At 60.8% G+C, this 14790-nt stretch overlaps 1 protein-coding gene and 1 long non-coding RNA gene across 2 annotated transcripts; one reads left to right on the top strand and one right to left on the bottom strand.

Annotated features, from left to right (window-relative positions):
* Window positions 1–285: 285 nt before the first annotated feature.
* Window positions 286–14755, bottom strand: LOC135087481 (uncharacterized). The gene is made up of 3 exons (XR_010260850.1): window positions 14653–14755; window positions 13841–13944; window positions 286–625 (listed from the first exon to the last, which is right to left on the bottom strand). It is a non-coding gene; the product is annotated as an uncharacterized LOC135087481 (long non-coding RNA).
* Window positions 12716–13816, top strand: LOC135087473 (histone H1B-like). Its single transcript, XM_063982195.1, has one exon. The coding sequence runs from the start codon at window positions 12904–12906 to the stop codon at window positions 13609–13611; it is 708 nt and encodes a 235-aa protein (XP_063838265.1). The 5' UTR covers window positions 12716–12903; the 3' UTR covers window positions 13612–13816.
* Window positions 14756–14790: the final 35 nt, after the last annotated feature.

Below are 14790 nucleotides of genomic sequence, written 5' to 3'. Positions count from 1 at the left end.
GATAATAATTCCTGTTATTGCTCTCACATGGCATGGCACACCTCGCACGCACACACACACACATAAATTTATCCTATCCTAGGTGCCGCCAGCACATAAATACATATTAATATAATGTACCTACCTGCCTGTACTATGCAAATAAGAAGAGTTTGAGAAAATAAATGTATGTAGGTACTTCTTTCATCCATCATCATTACACAATAATTATGTTACGGGGGGCACGGGAATGGAATGGTATTGGAACGTTTCGTTTCGGGGCTATGGAATAATATCGTGGAAAGTATAAAAATGGGGTTTTGTAAAAAAATATATTAAATAAGTCAAACAAATTTTATTTGTAATAACAATTACTATAAATAAGTGCGTCAATGTCATAAAACGTCTTTAGAGTAGGTACATAATAATTATACATTATACCAATGTTTCATTTCATATTATCACTCATATAGATTAAATAATACAACAGCAAAATTTATGTGAAAATAATAAATACATTATTATAATAAAATATTACTGTCGCACCTGTGAAGCCTCGTCGTTGGTGGATTCGATTCGTTCGCCATCAATCTGCGGCGGCAGCGCGGCGAGAATCTTCATCACCGCGTATGTACCACACTCCTCCCTGCGGAATAAAAAATAAATAATGTTATTATGTGTAGGTACCATATATAACGTATTTTTTTTTTTTTTTGTTACTAGTACGCATAAGGTGCCCAGTAAAATTATTTTGTTTATTTACATGGACGTGCAAGAATCTTCACTAGCCCGCGTCCCACTGTCTGTGAAAGGTACGACGGCTGTAGATGGCGGGCGGCGCTTTCGTCAAAATAATTATCGTGACTCGATGTGAAAAATTAATTTTTTTTATTATGTTCATATTATAATGGCACAATCGATACATTTACAATTATTTTAATAGCATAACATAGGTAGTTCGTACGACTACGAGATCGCCTGCCCTAACAAACGACACAGGAGAGGCCGCCGTTCATGTTTTACGACCCCCGAGTCTATTGCGATAAATACGGTCCGAAGCGATACCAATATTGACGATTCATCGATGCGTATGGTCGTTGGGATGTTCGCTTTCAATTTGTCCATGAAAAAATATCGATCATAACCGTATAAATGGAGAAAAACAACATTTAAACACGACCCTCGGTCGGTCCGGTTGGCAATGTTGAAAATAAACGCGTGCAGCGTTCGAATCGTGATTCATACAGTGACATATACATCACAGACGCACGGGGGCACTATAGGAGATGTCGGTGACGCGTTAAATTCTCTAATATGTTGAATAATTTTTCGCGAAACTAATTTTTTTCAGATGCATGCTAGTGAAAAGTTTCAAGTGTTCGTACGAGAAAACATCTAGCTACAGAGAGGCTCTCCTTACGGTATTGCCATGACGCGTCGTTTCGCACCGTAAGTTTTGTCCCGCTCGCTGTTTTGTTCCTCGCGTTCGTTGAGTGTAGTCGTGTGCAGCAGTGTGGCTCCGCGGAAGCGTCGTAGACCCTCTGCCCGACTACTACCCGCGCGCGAGCCGTTCCGCCGCGATACCCTCCGCCACCTTCGCCCGAGCCACCCAGTCGCGCCGCAGTTCGTCTCCGCAGAAGCGTCGAGTCCCGTCGCCGCGCCCTCCAGCTCGGTGCGAAGCAGCACCACCGCGTCGCGCGCCCGTCTCCGCCGTAGGCGTCGAGAGTCCCGCCGTCGCGAGTGCGTGTGCGAGTGTCGAGAGCGATATCGCTATCTCCCTCTTCCGCGAATTGGACGCAATTACCCGCGACAGTGACGCTTTTTGTGTTGTGCCGTGAAAATATTGCGCATAGTGAGGGTAGATTGACATCGTAGAGTACCCACCGAATATTTGCGAAAATATCACGGAGGTACTCGAACATCGCGACTACCCTCACTGGAACTTGTTTTTCGCCGACCCGCGAAAACATCAACATTCCATCGCCCTGCACGTCCTGCAAAATGTCGGACGGCGAGGAAGTGCCGCCCCCACAGCGCCAGCCGGCGTACAGGCCTCTTGCGAGGCCCGCTCAGCCCGCCGCCGCCGCCACGAGCGGCCAGCCGAGGCAGCGCCCGGCCGCGCTCAGCCGCGAGCCGACCGCAGCGACCCAGCAAGGGCCCCCCGCCCCCCTCCCCGGCCGCGACAGCCACCGCCGCCCCAGACACCACCCGGACTCCTCAGAGGGATCGCTCTCCGAGGAGAAGAGACCCAGAGTCGGGCCCTCGCCGAAGCAGAGGGCATCGACACCGGAGCCACAGATATCGCCCATAGAGAGGTATGTCCCGGGTTACCGCGGGGAAAACACCCTGCGGACCCCTACCGCATCCCCGGTCGGGTCCGTCTCAGCGCCCGCATCGCCATCCGCCCACGGCTCCTCGGCCCGTTTCTCCTCGGAGGGCCGATCAGGCACGACAGCCGAAGGCAGCCAGCCGAGTGGGACGCTGGCCCCCCAGGTGGTCTCCGACGAGGACTACCTGGACTACGTAGCTCCTCGGCCGGCCTCGTCGAACTCCACGGCCCCAACGTCCTACGCGGCGTTGAACAGCCCCGCGCGGACATACGCCGCGACATTGAGTGCTCCCTCCCCCCCCCCGCCACAGCCGGAACAGGGGCAAGAGGTCGAGCTGATGGACGAAGCGCCACCTACAACCGACCCCGCCACAACCGCTCGCACCCAACGGGCCTACCCACCAATAGTGGTGGAGAAGCTACCCAACTGGACGCAGCACTTCCGGGAGCTCAGCGAAAAGTTGGGCCACCCCCCCAACGCACGCCCATTCAAGACAGGGGTGCGATTTATAGCGCGTACGCCCGAGGAATACCGGGTAGTGCAGCGCCACCTCGTCGAGGCGGCACGCCAAAACGCAGACCTTCACTGGTTCTGTTACGCGCTCCCGACAGAGCTCCCCACAAAAGTAGCCATCCGCGGACTCCCAGCAGACACCGACCCCGCTGAGCTCAAAGCGGCACTGGACTCGCTGGGCTACCACGTCCAGCACGTGAGGCACATCCCCCCGAGGAGGGGCAGAGCTGGCTGCCTCTACCACGTACAGCTGGACCACCTAGACCAGCAGGAGCTCTCCCGCCTCTATGCGGTGACCGAGCTCCTCTACATGCCAGGCATTGTCATCGAGGCCTGGCGAGGACGCAGCGGGCCTGCACAATGCCACCGCTGCCAGGCATTCGGCCACGCCTCCGCTGGCTGCCACCGCCCGCCGAGATGCGTGCGCTGTGGAGAGGGGCACATTGTCGCGGACTGCCCCCACCCGCGCGACCACGCCCCCAAGTGCGCGAACTGCAAAGCCGCGCACACGGCGAACGACCGCCGCTGCCCCGCCTTCATGCGAGAGGCACGCGCAAAGGGGGCCAAAACGCACCCCCCCATACCAGACCCACCTCGCCCAGCCAAGGTAGGCCCCCGCCCGCCCCCTCCAGGGACAGCGAGGCAACCACGCCCTACTCCGGCGCCTCACCAACCTCGCCCTGCCCCGGTGCTGTCCAACACACACCAGACGGCAGAAGGCCCAGTACAGGGCGCAACACTTATGGCCCCCGCAAACCCCCCAACAGACCGCACAGCCCGCCCCCAACCTGCACCGGCGTCCTCGCGACGCCGGAAACGCTCAGGCAGGGCCCGCCGAAGGAGCAAGAGGCGTGCCGGAGAAATAGTTTCCTCCCAACAGGGAGCGGCCGGACCCATGGTGGGACCCGCGCCAAATCAGCCTCCCCCTTCCACTCCTGGTCAGCCTGTCGCTGCACAGGCGCCCCCTTCAAACCGCGCTAGGACGCCCAACCCCCACGCGCAATTGGCCCCAGCATGGAGGTTCCCACCTCCTACCCAGGGGCCATCAACCCACCAAGCCGCCCACTCTGGGCATGGCGTCCCGTGGCCCACGACAGGCCCCCAACCCCTCGCGCGTGCTCCCCCTCAGCCGCGCCCGGTAATACTTCAGGACCCCCGCGCACGCGTGCGATCACAGGCGCCCACCGCGAACAACGCGCAGCCCCCACAGTGGTCAGCACAGACCGCCCCCACCGCCGCACCGATGCCCCCAAACGCCGAAACCCCCCTCCTCCTCCTGGTTCTGCAGATCCTACAGACAATTCTACTGGCGATGGCCAACGGAGAGGACATGAGGGGGGTAGCACACCAAGGACTGGCACTCATCAGCCAACGCCACTAGACGGCCTACGTGTCCTGTACTGGAACCCGGGGGGCATCAGAAACAGGACACAGGAGCTCCGCCTTCTCGCCCAGTCGCAGGACCTGCACGTAATCCTCCTGGGCGAGACCATCCTAACCCCAGCGTACTCACTCAAGGTCCCGAACTACTTCGTGTACCGCCGTGACGAGATCTCGGACCAGGGTCGACCCTACCGAGGAGTCGCAGCACTCGTCCGGCGCGACATAGTGCACGAGGAGCTCGAGCTCCTATCCTACTCCTCCACCAGAACAATAGGAGTAGCGATACACGCGGGAGGCGAGGAGCTGCGCCTGTATGCAGCATACCGCCCCCCCAAATCACAAGTAGTGGAGAGCGACTTCCTCTCCGCACTCTCCGGCACAACACCCACCATCCTGGTCGGCGATCTCAACGCCAAACACCCCGTATGGGGATCGCTCATGACGACCCCTGCGGGCGTTCGACTGCTGGAGATATGCGAGAGGGGAAACATAACCACCCACGGACCACAGGCCCCCACCAACATACCCTCCGACGAGGCCCGGAAAGCCGACGTGCTGGACATAGCCTTGTCCCACAACGTGCCCTGGCCAATTGAAGTCGAGGCGCTATACGACCTGGACACGCAGCACCTGCCGATCCTCGTCACGCTGGCGCCCCGCCCTGACGCCATAAACCCCCGCAAACCACCCGCCAAGGTCAACTGGGCGACCTTTAAGGCGGAGTTGGCCGACCTGACTCTCGAGGGCCGCCTCTCTAACGCTGAGGAAGTGGAGGCAGCGGTCGAGCACTTCACCTCGCGCGTGCTGGCAGCCAAAGAAGCGGCAACCACCGTCTGCACGAGGGCCAGCAACCGGCGGGACGACCTCCCCGCCAACATCACCAAGGACCTGCGCAAGAAACGCGACCTCAGACGCCTGTGGGCAACAACTCGCTGCCCCAGAATCAAGGCGGAACTCAACCGCCTCACATTCGAGGTGTCTGCAGCGGTGAAGGAATGGCGCGGTGCTAGCTGGGAGAAGCACATAGACCGTGTAACAGATAGCACCGCTGACCTCTTCAAGCTGAACAGACAGCTCTCCAGGCCGCCCACATCAACCTGCCCGCTGGTGGACGCCACCGGCGCCCGCCACTACGCGGCGGCAGACCGCGCCCGCCTACTGGCGGACCACCTGGAGGTGCAGTTCACCCCGCACCCCGCCGCCACCGACGCGGACACGACCGCCCACCACGACCACGTGCGGCGCTGCGTCGAGGAGATGCTGTCCTCTCCGCCGCCTCCGCTCAGCGGGGACGACTTCATCTCCCCCGCTGAGCTCCGCAAGTCTGCGCTGAGGCTGAACAAGCGCAAGGCTCCCGGCCCAGACAACATCTCCTCCGCGGCCATCACCAACCTGCCTGGGAGAGCGATGGTGACGCTGACGCGCATCTTCAACGGCATCCTGCGCACCAGCCACTTTCCCAGTGCGTGGAAAACCGGCAGCGTCATCACGCTGCCCAAACCTGGCAAAGACCGCCGAAGCCCGGCCAGCTACAGGCCGATAACGTTGCTGTCCCACCTTGCGAAGCTCTTCGAACGCCTGCTGCTGCGCCGTGTCCGCCCGCTCGTCCCGTTGAGAGACGAGCAATTCGGATTCCGCAGCGGCCACTCCACCACACTGCAGCTGGTAAGGGTGTTGCACATGCTGGCCGACGAGAAGAACCAGGGCCACCGCTCCGTCGGGGTGTTCCTCGACGTCGAGAAGGCCTTCGACCGGGTCTGGCATGTCGGCCTGCTGTACAAGCTCAAGCCGCTGCTCCCTCCTGCGCTGGTGCACCTGATCGCCTCGTTCCTCCGCGACCGCACGTTCACCGTGGTCGTGGAGGGAGAGGCCTCCCAGCCGCGCAGCATCAGGGCAGGCGTTCCTCAAGGCAGCTGTCTGTCGCCGACGCTATACGCCACTTACACCAACGACATCCCCACCCTCCGCGACCATCTTCGAGAGGGAGAACGGGATGTGGCGTTAGCGTTGTTTGCTGACGACAGCGCCTTCATTTCTTCATCGCGCAGCATGAACGTGGCGACTGCGAGGATGCAGCGCCTTCTCGACCTGCTGCCCCCCTGGCTAGACCGCTGGCGAATCGCGGTCAATGTGGGCAAGACCGCCGCCATTGCGTTCGGGTCGGGGAAACCACCGCCACACCTCACGCTACGTGACCAGGGCATCGCTTGGGAGACCACAGTGACCTACCTCGGGTGCCGCATCGACCGCTCGCTGCGCATGGGGCCACAGGTGACCCATGTGGTTCGCCAGGCCCAAATCGCGCGCGCCATCCTGCGCCCGGTGCTCAGCTCGCGGCTCCCCTTGAGGACCAAACTGATGGTCTACAAGACGTATGTCCGGTCGCGCCTCACCTACGCGGCCCCAGCGTGGTACCCCCTCATCTCCCGAACCAACAAGGAGAAGATCCAGGCGCAGCAGAACGTGTCCCTCCGCGTCATCACCGGGGCGGGGCGATACGTCCGCAATGACGTCATTGCCCGGGACATCAAAGTGGAGACAGTGGAGGAGTTCATCACGCGCCTGGCGCGGGTCATGTATGACCGCGCGGACAACGGCCCCCACTGCCATCTCCACAACATCGCGCCTACACCAGCCCGCCCCCCGGGCAACCGCCCCCTCCCCCGGGACCTCCTGCTGCCAGAAGCAGAGGACGCCGACACCACCCAGCCTGCGGCGCCTGCGAGACCCGCCTCCGCACCAGCCGCCACAGCACCAGCAGTCACAGCACCAGCTGTCGCAGCACCGAAGCCCCGCTTCAAAATAGTGACGGCCCAACGCCCGCACTAAGAGAAACCAACACCAGAACATAAATGTGACTGCCTGAAAGCTCCCTGGCATCCAGGAACCGCCCGCTCGCTGGTCGTTCACTGGGCCTCGACCAACGTCGACTCACCCGGTGGGCTGGTACCGCGCCGAGGGCGGGACAGTGGTGCCAGGTAGAAGCCCAGGCAGTCCGTCGCCAAGCGACGTCAAACCACCGACTGGCAGTAGCCAGTCGAGATGCTGCACGGGCCATGAGCACAAGCTCGACGCCCGAACCGGCCAAGAAGGTCGAAGACATGTGACTGACTGTCCCGCTCTACAAAACTTACGGTGCGAAACGACGCGTCAACATCAACATTCCATCGCCCTGCACGTCCTGCAAAATGTCGGACGGCGAGGAAGTGCCGCCCCCACAGCGCCAGCCGGCGTACAGGCCTCTTGCGAGGCCCGCTCAGCCCGCCGCCGCCGCCACGAGCGGCCAGCCGAGGCAGCGCCCGGCCGCGCTCAGCCGCGAGCCGACCGCAGCGACCCAGCAAGGGCCCCCCGCCCCCCTCCCCGGCCGCGACAGCCACCGCCGCCCCAGACACCACCCGGACTCCTCAGAGGGATCGCTCTCCGAGGAGAAGAGACCCAGAGTCGGGCCCTCGCCGAAGCAGAGGGCATCGACACCGGAGCCACAGATATCGCCCATAGAGAGGTATGTCCCGGGTTACCGCGGGGAAAACACCCTGCGGACCCCTACCGCATCCCCGGTCGGGTCCGTCTCAGCGCCCGCATCGCCATCCGCCCACGGCTCCTCGGCCCGTTTCTCCTCGGAGGGCCGATCAGGCACGACAGCCGAAGGCAGCCAGCCGAGTGGGACGCTGGCCCCCCAGGTGGTCTCCGACGAGGACTACCTGGACTACGTAGCTCCTCGGCCGGCCTCGTCGAACTCCACGGCCCCAACGTCCTACGCGGCGTTGAACAGCCCCGCGCGGACATACGCCGCGACATTGAGTGCTCCCTCCCCCCCCCCGCCACAGCCGGAACAGGGGCAAGAGGTCGAGCTGATGGACGAAGCGCCACCTACAACCGACCCCGCCACAACCGCTCGCACCCAACGGGCCTACCCACCAATAGTGGTGGAGAAGCTACCCAACTGGACGCAGCACTTCCGGGAGCTCAGCGAAAAGTTGGGCCACCCCCCCAACGCACGCCCATTCAAGACAGGGGTGCGATTTATAGCGCGTACGCCCGAGGAATACCGGGTAGTGCAGCGCCACCTCGTCGAGGCGGCACGCCAAAACGCAGACCTTCACTGGTTCTGTTACGCGCTCCCGACAGAGCTCCCCACAAAAGTAGCCATCCGAGGACTCCCAGCAGACACCGACCCCGCTGAGCTCAAAGCGGCACTGGACTCGCTGGGCTACCACGTCCAGCACGTGAGGCACATCCCCCCGAGGAGGGGCAGAGCTGGCTGCCTCTACCACGTACAGCTGGACCACCTAGACCAGCAGGAGCTCTCCCGCCTCTATGCGGTGACCGAGCTCCTCTACATGCCAGGCATTGTCATCGAGGCCTGGCGAGGACGCAGCGGGCCTGCACAATGCCACCGCTGCCAGGCATTCGGCCACGCCTCCGCTGGCTGCCACCGCCCGCCGAGATGCGTGCGCTGTGGAGAGGGGCACATTGTCGCGGACTGCCCCCACCCGCGCGACCACGCCCCCAAGTGCGCGAACTGCAAAGCCGCGCACACGGCGAACGACCGCCGCTGCCCCGCCTTCATGCGAGAGGCACGCGCAAAGGGGGCCAAAACGCACCCCCCCATACCAGACCCACCTCGCCCAGCCAAGGTAGGCCCCCGCCCGCCCCCTCCAGGGACAGCGAGGCAACCACGCCCTACTCCGGCGCCTCACCAACCTCGCCCTGCCCCGGTGCTGTCCAACACACACCAGACGGCAGAAGGCCCAGTACAGGGCGCAACACTTATGGCCCCCGCAAACCCTCCAACAGACCGCACAGCCCGCCCCCAACCTGCACCGGCGTCCTCGCGACGCCGGAAACGCTCAGGCAGGGCCCGCCGAAGGAGCAAGAGGCGTGCCGGAGAAATAGTTTCCTCCCAACAGGGAGCGGCCGGACCCATGGTGGGACCCGCGCCAAATCAGCCTCCCCCTTCCACTCCTGGTCAGCCTGTCGCTGCACAGGCGCCCCCTTCAAACCGCGCTAGGACGCCCAACCCCCACGCGCAATTGGCCCCAGCATGGAGGTTCCCACCTCCTACCCAGGGGCCATCAACCCACCAAGCCGCCCACTCTGGGCATGGCGTCCCGTGGCCCACGACAGGCCCCCAACCCCTCGCGCGTGCTCCCCCTCAGCCGCGCCCGGTAATACTTCAGGACCCCCGCGCACGCGTGCGATCACAGGCGCCCACCGCGAACAACGCGCAGCCCCCACAGTGGTCAGCACAGACCGCCCCCACCGCCGCACCGATGCCCCCAAACGCCGAAACCCCCCTCCTCCTCCTGGTTCTGCAGATCCTACAGACAATTCTACTGGCGATGGCCAACGGAGAGGACATGAGGGGGGTAGCACACCAAGGACTGGCACTCATCAGCCAACGCCACTAGACGGCCTACGTGTCCTGTACTGGAACCCGGGGGGCATCAGAAACAGGACACAGGAGCTCCGCCTTCTCGCCCAGTCGCAGGACCTGCACGTAATCCTCCTGGGCGAGACCATCCTAACCCCAGCGTACTCACTCAAGGTCCCGAACTACTTCGTGTACCGCCGTGACGAGATCTCGGACCAGGGTCGACCCTACCGAGGAGTCGCAGCACTCGTCCGGCGCGACATAGTGCACGAGGAGCTCGAGCTCCTATCCTACTCCTCCACCAGAACAATAGGAGTAGCGATACACGCGGGAGGCGAGGAGCTGCGCCTGTATGCAGCATACCGCCCCCCCAAATCACAAGTAGTGGAGAGCGACTTCCTCTCCGCACTCTCCGGCACAACACCCACCATCCTGGTCGGCGATCTCAACGCCAAACACCCCGTATGGGGATCGCTCATGACGACCCCTGCGGGCGTTCGACTGCTGGAGATATGCGAGAGGGGAAACATAACCACCCACGGACCACAGGCCCCCACCAACATACCCTCCGACGAGGCCCGGAAAGCCGACGTGCTGGACATAGCCTTGTCCCACAACGTGCCCTGGCCAATTGAAGTCGAGGCGCTATACGACCTGGACACGCAGCACCTGCCGATCCTCGTCACGCTGGCGCCCCGCCCTGACGCCATAAACCCCCGCAAACCACCCGCCAAGGTCAACTGGGCGACCTTTAAGGCGGAGTTGGCCGACCTGACTCTCGAGGGCCGCCTCTCTATAGCTGAGGAAGTGGAGGCAGCGGTCGAGCACTTCACCTCGCGCGTGCTGGCAGCCAAAGAAGCGGCAACCACCGTCTGCACGAGGGCCAGCAACCGGCGGGACGACCTCCCCGCCAACATCACCAAGGACCTGCGCAAGAAACGCGACCTCAGACGCCTGTGGGCAACAACTCGCTGCCCCAGAATCAAGGCGGAACTCAACCGCCTCACATTCGAGGTGTCTGCAGCGGTGAAGGAATGGCGCGGTGCTAGCTGGGAGAAGCACATAGACCGTGTAACAGATAGCACCGCTGACCTCTTCAAGCTGAACAGACAGCTCTCCAGGCCGCCCACATCAACCTGCCCGCTGGTGGACGCCACCGGCGCCCGCCACTACGCGGCGGCAGACCGCGCCCGCCTACTGGCGGACCACCTGGAGGTGCAGTTCACCCCGCACCCCGCCGCCACCGACGCGGACACGACCGCCCACCACGACCACGTGCGGCGCTGCGTCGAGGAGATGCTGTCCTCTCCGCCGCCTCCGCTCAGCGGGGACGACTTCATCTCCCCCGCTGAGCTCCGCAAGTCTGCGCTGAGGCTGAACAAGCGCAAGGCTCCCGGCCCAGACAACATCTCCTCCGCGGCCATCACCAACCTGCCTGGGAGAGCGATGGTGACGCTGACGCGCATCTTCAACGGCATCCTGCGCACCAGCCACTTTCCCAGTGCGTGGAAAACCGGCAGCGTCATCACGCTGCCCAAACCTGGCAAAGACCGCCGAAGCCCGGCCAGCTACAGGCCGATAACGTTGCTGTCCCACCTTGCGAAGCTCTTCGAACGCCTGCTGCTGCGCCGTGTCCGCCCGCTCGTCCCGTTGAGAGACGAGCAATTCGGATTCCGCAGCGGCCACTCCACCACACTGCAGCTGGTAAGGGTGTTGCACATGCTGGCCGACGAGAAGAACCAGGGCCACCGCTCCGTCGGGGTGTTCCTCGACGTCGAGAAGGCCTTCGACCGGGTCTGGCATGTCGGCCTGCTGTACAAGCTCAAGCCGCTGCTCCCTCCTGCGCTGGTGCACCTGATCGCCTCGTTCCTCCGCGACCGCACGTTCACCGTGGTCGTGGAGGGAGAGGCCTCCCAGCCGCGCAGCATCAGGGCAGGCGTTCCTCAAGGCAGCTGTCTGTCGCCGACGCTATACGCCACTTACACCAACGACATCCCCACCCTCCGCGACCATCTTCGAGAGGGAGAACGGGATGTGGCGTTAGCGTTGTTTGCTGACGACAGCGCCTTCATTTCTTCATCGCGCAGCATGAACGTGGCGACTGCGAGGATGCAGCGCCTTCTCGACCTGCTGCCCCCCTGGCTAGACCGCTGGCGAATCGCGGTCAATGTGGGCAAGACCGCCGCCATTGCGTTCGGGTCGGGGAAACCACCGCCACACCTCACGCTACGTGACCAGGGCATCGCTTGGGAGACCACAGTGACCTACCTCGGGTGCCGCATCGACCGCTCGCTGCGCATGGGGCCACAGGTGACCCATGTGGTTCGCCAGGCCCAAATCGCGCGCGCCATCCTGCGCCCGGTGCTCAGCTCGCGGCTCCCCTTGAGGACCAAACTGATGGTCTACAAGACGTATGTCCGGTCGCGCCTCACCTACGCGGCCCCAGCGTGGTACCCCCTCATCTCCCGAACCAACAAGGAGAAGATCCAGGCGCAGCAGAACGTGTCCCTCCGCGTCATCACCGGGGCGGGGCGATACGTCCGCAATGACGTCATTGCCCGGGACATCAAAGTGGAGACAGTGGAGGAGTTCATCACGCGCCTGGCGCGGGTCATGTATGACCGCGCGGACAACGGCCCCCACTGCCATCTCCACAACATCGCGCCTACACCAGCCCGCCCCCCGGGCAACCGCCCCCTCCCCCGGGACCTCCTGCTGCCAGAAGCAGAGGACGCCGACACCACCCAGCCTGCGGCGCCTGCGAGACCCGCCTCCGCACCAGCCGCCACAGCACCAGCAGTCACAGCACCAGCTGTCGCAGCACCGAAGCCCCGCTTCAAAATAGTGACGGCCCAACGCCCGCACTAAGAGAAACCAACACCAGAACATAAATGTGACTGCCTGAAAGCTCCCTGGCATCCAGGAACCGCCCGCTCGCTGGTCGTTCACTGGGCCTCGACCAACGTCGACTCACCCGGTGGGCTGGTACCGCGCCGAGGGCGGGACAGTGGTGCCAGGTAGAAGCCCAGGCAGTCCGTCGCCAAGCGACGTCAAACCACCGACTGGCAGTAGCCAGTCGAGATGCTGCACGGGCCATGAGCACAAGCTCGACGCCCGAACCGGCCAAGAAGGTCGAAGACATGTGACTGACTGTCCCGCTCTAACACACCGCTCTATCCATCCTCTTTTCTCTCGTTCCGCGCGCGCGCAGTCGCAGTACGTACGTTCGTTGTTTCGCTCGCTCGTCGCGTTCCAGCAGCAGCATCGTCTGAAATTAATTGTTTTGATTCGTTCACGTAAACAGTCAAAATAACAAAAAGAAAAATGGCAGACACAGCAGTGGCATCCGAGGCACCGGCTCCGGCGACGCCCGCGAAGAAACCCAAGGCGACGGCGACCGGAGGAGCTAAGAAGCCGAAAGCGAAGCCCACCCACCCGAAGACGTCCGAGATGGTGAACAACGCCATCAAAGAGTTGAAGGAGCGCAGCGGTTCCTCGCTGCAGGCCATCAAGAAGTACATCGCGGCTCAGTACAAAGTGGACGCTGAAAAATTGGCACCTTTCATCAGGAAGTACCTGAAGAGCGCCGTCGAGTCCGGCGCTTTGATCCAGACCAAGGGCAAGGGCGCTTCCGGTTCGTTCAAATTGGAATCCAAATCTGCGGCATCCAAGAAGCCGGCGGCGAGCAAGCCCGCCAAGGGCGCCGCCGCAGCGTCGGCCAAGTCCAAGAAGGTGACGGCCGCGTCGGCCGCCGGCAAGGCGAAGAAGGGCGCCGCCTCGAGCGCCGCATCGTCGCCCTCGAAGGCGAAGCCCTCCGCCGCCACCAAGGACAAGAAGGCGGCCGCCGCGAAGAAGAAGCCCGCCGCCAAGAAACCCGCCGCCGCCGCCAAGGGTAAGGCCGCCGCTGCGCCGAAGGCCAAGAAGACCGCCAAACCGCCAACCAAGAAACCCAAGGCGCCCAAACCGAAGAAGGCCGCCGCAACACCGAAATCCAAGCCCGCGGCCAAGAAGGCGTCCGCCGGCAAGAAGTAAGCCGCCGCCGCCGCCGCGCGCGTCAGCCAGCAGCAGCAACTTGTTGTGTCGCCCATACGCCCGCCAGTGTTGTCGTGGGTAATGGTGGTGTTGGTGGTGGTACTACTGACACACCCCATCATCATCATCATAACAACGGCCGAGGCTGAGGCTGCGGTTGCAGCGAGGAGCGTCGAAAGTTTTAAAAAGCCCTTTTCAGGGCTAACAAATAATTCAAACATGTACTTACATGTGTTTCTTGCGATAGACGAGTCACATTTTAAATACAGAGGCAGACAGACAGGCAGGCAGGCAGGCAGGCAGGCCGAGTCCTGCTCTCCGCTGCTTGCTGTCCTGAAAAACAAACACATTAATTACTAAATAATTAATATAGGTATACATAATATAGGCACCCCCTATCTACCCACACACACCACACTACATGCATCTTTTATGCATCAACAACTATTTCAATATTATTTATTTGATCACCAACAAGGTAACGTTCACAAGAGAGTAACACACAAAAATTATTATTATGAGTTATCGATTCAATCTAAAACAATAATTAAAAAATAACTAATAAAAATATAATAAAAACAAGGCAACTTAGTTAAGAGTTCACAAATTCAGTCGGAGGCATCAAATACATTTATCACCAACATAATAATTAATTAGTCATTGGTGCCTCCGAATGCATTAATTTGTTTATGATAAATTCAATCCCAATCCAAATCTGTCCGTCAACTGTCGAACATCAATAATATGTTTTTGTTTAAAAATAACTGTTCGGTTTATTATTTTTATAAGACTTTAATTAATAGTAATGTGTAAAATTTTTTTATCTAAAACTGAATTAAATTTGACAGTTGAAATCCGGATTTGGAATAGAAACCTATTAGAATATGGGAAACGGGCACAAGTTGTCTTGTTTTTATCTTTTTTTTTTAAATTCCTTTTTTTACACGCCGTTGGGTTTTTTGTTTTACACTCGAAAAACATAACCCACCCTCCTTCTGGCGCAGTCGGGTAATTAACTAATTAATAATAACACTCACTCACCCCATCGCATCGTTCCGTTCGGTTCATGATAATATTCGGCCGACGACGGCGAGAGGGCGGCGGAGGCCTCCAGCCGCCGCCGCCGCCGCCGCCGCCGCCGCCGCCGCCGCAGACAGCGACCGCCCGCCCGCACGCCCG

This window comes from Ostrinia nubilalis, unplaced genomic scaffold (genome assembly GCF_963855985.1).
Source record: "Ostrinia nubilalis unplaced genomic scaffold, ilOstNubi1.1 SCAFFOLD_42, whole genome shotgun sequence".
Lineage (NCBI taxonomy): Eukaryota > Metazoa > Arthropoda > Insecta > Lepidoptera > Crambidae > Ostrinia > Ostrinia nubilalis.
This window is presented reverse-complemented; position numbering and strand designations above follow the sequence as displayed.